The sequence below is a fragment of the Gigantopelta aegis genome, chromosome 10 (genome assembly GCF_016097555.1).
Source record: "Gigantopelta aegis isolate Gae_Host chromosome 10, Gae_host_genome, whole genome shotgun sequence".
NCBI classification, from domain to species: domain Eukaryota; kingdom Metazoa; phylum Mollusca; class Gastropoda; order Neomphalida; family Peltospiridae; genus Gigantopelta; species Gigantopelta aegis.
The window spans coordinates 69,103,789-69,111,822 of NC_054708.1; the positions used below are offsets into that span (position 1 = coordinate 69,103,789).

At 36.3% G+C, this 8,034-nt stretch overlaps 1 protein-coding gene across 1 annotated transcript; it reads right to left on the reverse strand.

Annotated features, from left to right (window-relative positions):
- Positions 1-589: 589 nt before the first annotated feature.
- LOC121383773 (M-phase inducer phosphatase-like) lies at positions 590-8,034 on the reverse strand. Its single transcript, XM_041513869.1, has 8 exons — positions 8,018-8,034; positions 6,704-6,851; positions 5,964-6,125; positions 5,063-5,446; positions 4,264-4,425; positions 2,635-2,759; positions 1,601-1,718; positions 590-993 (listed from the first exon to the last, which is right to left on the reverse strand). Exons 1-8 carry the CDS (start codon positions 8,032-8,034, stop codon positions 841-843), a joined length of 1,269 nt encoding a protein of 422 aa, XP_041369803.1. The 3' UTR covers positions 590-840.

Here is an 8,034-nt window from a genome sequence, read left to right on the forward strand (position 1 = left end):
TAGCGTTAACTGTGTTACTAAGCTATAAGCATTTGAATTCGTACATATAAAATACTAAAATTGAAATTAACATGATATAGTAAATTATTATTAAACTGTATAAGAATAATGAAAATATATCACACATAATAACAAACCAATGTAAATACATGGGGTTTTTAACGTTTATTCAGTTGTCATTTGTCACTGTGACATTCTTGTGTAGAAAGATATATACAAAATTCACCTAAAATAGGCAGATAATAAGATATAGCAAAGAGAGGGACTTGTGTATAAGCTTCGTGTTAATGCGGGGATGGATGCATGAATGGATGCTTGGGTGGATTGGTGGATATATGGATGCAAGGATGGATGAAACGAAGGATGAACGGATAGATAGATAGATAGATAGACAGACAGATAGATAGAAATATAGACGGACAGATACAGACATATAGATAGATGGATGGATGGATATATGAATGGATTGATGGATAGATGGATATATGAATAGATGGATAGATGAATATATGAATGGATGGATGGATGGATGGATAGATAAATAGATGGATGAATGGATATATGGATGGATGGATGGATAGGTGGGTGGATGGGTGGGTGGAAGGAGGGTGGATGGATGAATAGATGGGTAGATGGGTGGGCGGATATTGGTGGATGAATATTTAATAAATATTGATATATTAACACGATACCAAATAAATTATATTTACAAGCAAATGGCGGTATCATATTATAACCGTCATGTATTTCATAGCACTATGAGTTTTGTTATCACGTCTTAGCAAACGTCCAAATATGACAACAAATTCCCGCGTATACATACTCGTATCATCCGCATGTCTAATTCGAGCACAAACTTTCAAATCGGTTTCTTCTCAACTTGCTTTTCGCTTCTCCCGCAGTCCAGGACTTCGATCGCGACCGGAAATGACGTAGGTCGTCAGAATGAGATTTGTGCAGCATAGGAATGTACTTCATTGGCTGGCATTTTTCCTGTAACAGAGAAACATTCAATAATGATGACGTGGAATATTAAATATATTATTAACACAAGTCCGTTTTACGTATCTGCGTTCGTGTATGTTTGAATAGAACATCCATATATTAGTGAAATATATGTATTGTGACTACGGTAAGACAAGATAGTTAGACAGACAGACAGACAGACAGACAGAGACAGAGAGCAACACAGATAGATAGATCGATAGATAGATAGATAGATTTTTATCTTATCATCGGCTATTCGACGTCACACATATGGTAATTCTGACATATTTCTTTAAAGGAAACCCGCTGCCGCCACATAGGCTACTCTTTTCTGAATAGCAGCAAGGGCTCTTTTGTATGCACTTTCCCACAGACAGGATAGCACATACCACGGCCTTTGATGAACCAGTTGTGGACCACTGGTTGGAACGGAAAATAGCCCAAACTGCAAATGTGTCTACTGAGAAGGATCGATCCGATGATCGACCGCTCCACAGGCGGACACGCTACGGCTTGCGCTACATCCCGCTCAGAGACAGAGAGAGACACAGACGGACAATAAAACAAATAGAATGTAAATATATATCAAAAACCATGCACATTGTTTTCTTACCACGTGTTCTTCGTAGAAGGCCTTGTATCCGCCATTAAGAACATAGATCTCGGGGTAGCAGAGAGACGGATATACGTCACAGTTCTGTTTCCGGTCCACAGATCGCAAATACCGAAGCCTGAAACAATAGACAATATCATTCAATTAACAGTCCTCGCACACTTAGGTACAACCACATTGTTCTTATCTCTTCTCATATGTACTTAAGATTTTACATGGTGTTAAGTGCAATCTTTAAAAAAACCCGACTAAGATGTCTCGTTTAATAACCTATTTGTTATGACACATTTTAATAATAGTTTTGTTTGTACACCATGCATTACCACATACATATTGTTAGAGTTATTGATTTTATTAAACGAAATATGTCTTTGGTTGATTTCAACGTTCTTTTATTTCTAGGGTTCAAACAGCCTCTATGATGAGGAACTGCGACAATTGTAAATAATGTCAGTAATGAGGGTTGAATGTCACTATATTTGGCAGCGAGCTTGAATAATGGTAAGTTACTCCCCATTAGTAAGTCATTAATAAACTATAAAGCTTTAATAATTAATTTGTCGTTACAAAAAAAAAAAAAAAAAAAGAATCAAAAAGCACAAAAACATAAATTGTATATAATTATTTAAAAAAATCTCTATTCTGTTCTTAAGATAAAATATATAAATCATTTCTGTGAGTGCTGGGGGGGGGGGGGGGGGGGGCGGGACGTAGCCCAGTGGCAAAGCGTTTGCTTGATGTGCGGTCGGTCTAGGATCGTATAAAATATCCCTTGCTGCTAATCGAAAAATGTAGTGGGGACAGCGGGTTTTCTCTCTCAATATATGTGTGGTTCTTAACTGTAAATAAAATGTGTTGAGAGCGTCGAAAAATAAAACATTTACTTCCATTTCCTATGAGGGCTAGGTGAGAAATATTATTTATCATTTCTATACCCGTTTGAAAGAAATATTTCACGACCGCAATCTGTACAATATTAAGTTTAAATATCAAAATCTCAAATTGCATATATTGCCGTATAGACCAGAACCTACATTTTTGGTCCCCTCTCTGATGAAAATTCGCAGTGAGCAATAAGAATATGTCGATCAGTCGACTTCCTTTGGCTTGACTTCAGCAGACTATCCATCTCGGTTTCGGTGTAGATATTTTTTGCACCCTGTAAAAATAAATTAATTATCCCGAGTTGCCAAATGTGATTCTGAAGAAAAATGGTCAAAACGCAAAATATTTATCTTCCCCAATATCGTATGAAATTAGGATTCTACGGTTACTTCAACGAGGCTGTAATAGTATTACACAACCATCCACCTGTATATACGTCCATTCCAGTAGGTACCAAACAGCTGTTTATGAAACAGGGATAGTGATCAATATAGTATAATTAATACGAGTGGTGACTGTAAGATGTTTGTGTGCAAAGGAATGTAACGTCACAAAATGGGCACATACAGTACACCACAGTAAACTAACATTATATTAGGGAAGTTTCGCACGGTCACGGATAGCGATGGGTCACCACTGTGAGTGCAGTTGGTGACGTCACATCAATTTGCTTTACGCTTTTTACGGTTAAAAGGCCTGCTACATGTAACAAATTGTGCAGCTAATTTACAACTTAAACACATGAAAATAAACAAACAGCACATGTGAGAATGCCGTTCTCTTTAAGTCACTAACCGTGCCGATCTGCGAAACTAGCTAAACGATTAGTACTGTTTACGGAATCATATTGGGCCGAATTTACAAAACCTGTTTTTCTTAAATACAGGTGTTTAATCATTGTAAATGCATGTAGTTACACACGTATAAGACATAAACAGGTGTTTAAGCATTGCAAATGTATGTAGTTACACACGTGTAAGACATAAACAGGCTTTGTAAATTCGCCCCATTATGATTATTTGTCACAGTAATGGTGTGGTTGCGAAACCTCACTATTATAACAGGAATCGTCCTCTATAAATACCCAGTCAACCGAGATGTCTCACGAGATCTATAATTAACGAGCTACTCTCGATTCACTAATATCATAAACCTATATTAGCTCAGCCATTTACCTTTCGACCGACCGTTCAAAATTGCGCCAAATTTCCTCAATCAAAATTGCACACCCCTTTCTCTTTGGCATTAACTGCTCCATTCAAAATTCCATAGCACCACCACCACCCCAACCCGCCTGCTACCGATTGGATCGGGCTGCTTGTGCTCCCTTGCACCTGCCAGTGCAGGCGGTCCCTCCTCTCCCCTCCCGCCACCTTTCCTGTCATGGACGGAGGAGCCGGACAAGGCCGGCTCTTGTGCCCACGACAGGCGTGCGATACAACAGCTTGTTCTGAATGTGCACGTAAAACCCTATGACCTGACCTGACCTGATGTCTCACTCCCGCCTGTTACCAACTACGGTTGGACTGCTGGTTCTCCCTTGTACCTGCCAGTACAGGCGGTCCCTCCTTTACCCTCCCCAAGCCTTCCCTGTCCTGGACGGAGAAACCGGCCGAGGCTGGTACTTGTGCCCAGGACAGACGTGCGTTATAACAGCTTGCTCTGGATGTGCACGTTAACCTTTATGGAATTTGGAATTTGAATTTGGATGTCTTACTTTCCCAACCAAATAGAAATAAATTCATATTTTGTAAGCAATATAAAAAATTACAATGTACCTCAATATGTCCGCCATTAAACTCATATGGGTATCGACAATCAATGATTTGAAATCCGGAAATGACGTCATCGTATTTTCTTGCCAAGAGGTCAAACATCGTTGTTGGCGAAATGTACTTGAGGTCGACTTTCTTTCCTGACGTTGTCGGTAATGTATGTTTCTGCAATAAACAAAATAGTGTTATAGTCCTGTTCAATTGTTTAGACCCTAAGGTTTTTGCAAATGTTACGTTTAATTCCTATTCAATCCTTGTCTTTACATTTGCATGAAAACAAACCCAAACCCCGACAGGTTTTATATACAATTCATCGTCCAAAATGCACGAAGTTGACTTATTTCCATTTTACAAAAATCAATGTACGTTCGTTCTCAAGTATTGAATAGGAATTAAACGTAACATTTGCAAAAAAAACGTAGGGTCTACAATAAACAATGCCGCTGTTGGTAATGCTTGTTTCCGCAATGGTAATACAAAATATATAGTATTTTAAACAGACACTTAATTATAGTAATAAAAAAACAAAACATACAAAAAGTCACAAAAGCAAGGATGGTATCATTGTAATTGGTACTATAATCATAATGGAGTTCGTTTTCTTATCAATGTAATTATTTTATTCTTTTTTCATAACTGGTGGTGTTCTTTATTTATGTCTTTCCTTTCCTTTTTATCAATATATTAGATCATGTGAGATGTCAATTTATGGATTATTCTATATAGAAATTTCATCTATTACCGTTACGCATTTAACACAAGTATTGACATTTTAGAAGTCTGCATGCGCAAATAAACTTACTCTACTTCCGTCGCCTATTAGTTCTTCTTCGTGTTCTAATTTCTCGACGGCCAACTTCACGTTATCTGAACACTCGGACAGCGACTGATGTGACACGGTGTCCTCATGACCGGACAGAGGTAGTGGCAAGATGTCCACATGGTCAGAGAAAGGTTGCGCTAAGATATCCACATTATCAGAGAGAGGTTGCGCTAAGATATCCTCGTGACCAGAGAGAGGTTGCGCCAAGATATCCACGTGATCAGAGTGAAGTTGAGGCAGGAATTCCACGCGATCTGATAATGGTTGTTGTGGAATGATATCCCCGCAAGCTGAGAGAAGTCGTGGCTGAATATCCAAGCTTTGTGCGCAAGACTGTATGTCCACGAATCGAATGGGAAAATTCTATTTCAATTAGAAAATAAATAATAATAATAATAATAAATTGATGATGATGTTGATGATGATGATGATGATGACAACAAAAACAACAACAACCATAACAATGACAATAATAATAATAATCGTAATAAGCAATCAAAATAAACGCTATGAACTTTAAATGTAATTAATCATAACATGAAAGTCAAATTAAACATACGCAGTTGCTCCTACATTGATTTATACCATGTCAGGGGGATGCAGAGTGTCGGCGTAACATTAAATCGGTCTGCAAACTACTGGGTTTGGGGGTTTGTCCATGCGTATGTACGAAAAACAGCCAGATATCGAACAGCTATTTAAATCAAATTAGGGTCTACATTATCTGAACAGGACAATAGTAAACTCTGTTACGTTTTAACCTTAGGATAGTACTACACCACGTTACTATATTGTCGTCTATGGGGTTTGATTTGTGTATATGCGCCCTTTAAGACGTTAGATATGGTTTATTAAACCCATCTAGATTTTCCGGTCTCACCTCTTCTTCGAAACTTTTTGATCTCTTGTGTGCGTAACTGTTTTCGTCTTCAGTTTCTTCTCTTGATCTCTTAGTTGAGAACAGGGATTTCCTAGGCCCACGATGAGTTACCGTGGGAACATCTGTAGCGATCTGACACGAATCGGCAAACACCAGCGGCGACTTCAAAGGAAGAAAATATTAAATATAGCATTTGATTTGTTAACACGTTAAATGAAGTCCATAAATAAATGCGAAAAAGCAAATATCATAAAAACAAGTTGAAAAGTACAGAAAGTTCTGATACCATTTAAATAAAAACTGAAGTATACTCAACAACAATAAAAATGTGCAGCTTAGTTAAGTTTCTTTAGTTACTTTAAAGTAATCAGTTTGAATCTCAGTAATGTTGTTTCTATTAAAATTACCAATGTCTTGTGAACATTTTAGGTTGATTTTAATAGTTTATTTACATAATTAATTTTATCATGAAAAAAATATATATTAATAAAATTCACGGAGTTTTTTTGCTTGTTCATTGGGTGTATTTTTTTTTTGGTGTGTGTGTATGGGGGTGGGGGGGGGGGGAGATTAAACCATAAATTACGTTAACTTCATACAGTGTTATTTACTTTGTGAATGGGTATTCATATAGGCTTGCAGACAGTTTGGCAACCGACCTAATTTATTTAAAATAATATTGTTTATTTTGGTGAAAACAAAAAGAGAAGAAAACAAATTATATAATAATAATAACTTACTCCGGGTGATCCAAAACCGCTGTCACGTGATTCCTCGTCAAAAACAGGCAGTGAAGTGATGAGCTGTTTTTGTGAATGCGCCACACGACTGTTCAGACTGAGGTTGGCCAGAGATTCTCTCAAAGGTGTGAAACTGAAGTCGGTAGAACTGAAAAAAAAAATATATATAAAATGAAAAATAAAAACACGTATTTAAGATTGTCTGTAGAAACACGTTATGTAAAGGAAATATGTAAAATTAGAATATGCGCTCATAAATTAAATGTAGAATCTGGCAGGTATCGAAACATCGAACGATCAGAACGAATATGCAATGCTAATGTTATAGAAGATGAATATCACTTTGTAATAGAGTGTCCACAATACAAAAATTTGCGTTGTAAATATATAAAAACGTATTAATATAAGCGGTCAAGTGTTTATCGTTTTATACAGTTATTAACCACAATAACAATAATAACTTGAATAACTTATATTTAGTACAAGCTAATACAACTAGAGATCGATTAATGCAGGATGATAGTTAATGTAATAAATGTAATTTATATCACTTTATTTGTCCCTCATATATAAACCACACCCACCACTGTTTTGCACGTGTGCATTTTGTATATCTATGTTGTATATATTATTTATGTTATGTATTCAGCTGATGGGATGTAAAACACAAGGCAAATAAAGACGATGTGAATGTTAGTGTTGAACTTAGGACAGTATCATAAAGTATGTTTAAAGTGTCCACTTTACGGCCGGTGGGTTTTTGGTTTTCTTCAATGGCAACGGGCAGCGAATAAGGCCATTACACATTAAATTCTATTTCGATAATACCTATTATAACGAGTAATTATTATCTTCACCCCTTAGTAGATAAGGTGTTTACCCCGGACAGCGTGTTTGAACATTAACTGGATATAAGCATGATTTTCTTATTAAAACATAAATGCTTGTAGAACAATTATTGTGGTTTTTGTTGTATTTCTTATTACTTTTTATGTAGGGTTGTTTTGTTGTTGTTTTGTTTGTTTTTTTGTTTTTGGGGGGTATTTTTTGGGTTGTTTGGGGTTGTTGTGTGTTTTTTTTGTTTGTTTTTTTTTTTTGTTTGTTTTTTTTTGGGGGGGGGGGGGTAATTATTTCGGAATGTTCTTTTTTACATAAACTAATCTTAATAATACACATATTATACAGTATATTGCTTTATGATAGGAAATTGACTTTTGTCGGATGAAATATTTTAGAGAAATACATTTTCAGAGAAATAAATAAATAATCTAATAAACTAAAACAGAGTAATGGTAATGAAATTAGATTACTAACCTGCCGTAGTTTTCCAT

Coding starts and splice junctions, on each gene's coding strand:
- LOC121383773 (XM_041513869.1), bottom strand. Junction 5,447..5,963: donor CAAAAAGTTTCGAAGAAGAG/GTGAGACCGGAA, acceptor TAATTGAAATAG/AATTTTCCCATTCGATTCGT. Junction 4,426..5,062: donor TAATAGGCGACGGAAGTAGA/GTAAGTTTATTT, acceptor TGTTTATTGCAG/AAACATACATTACCGACAAC.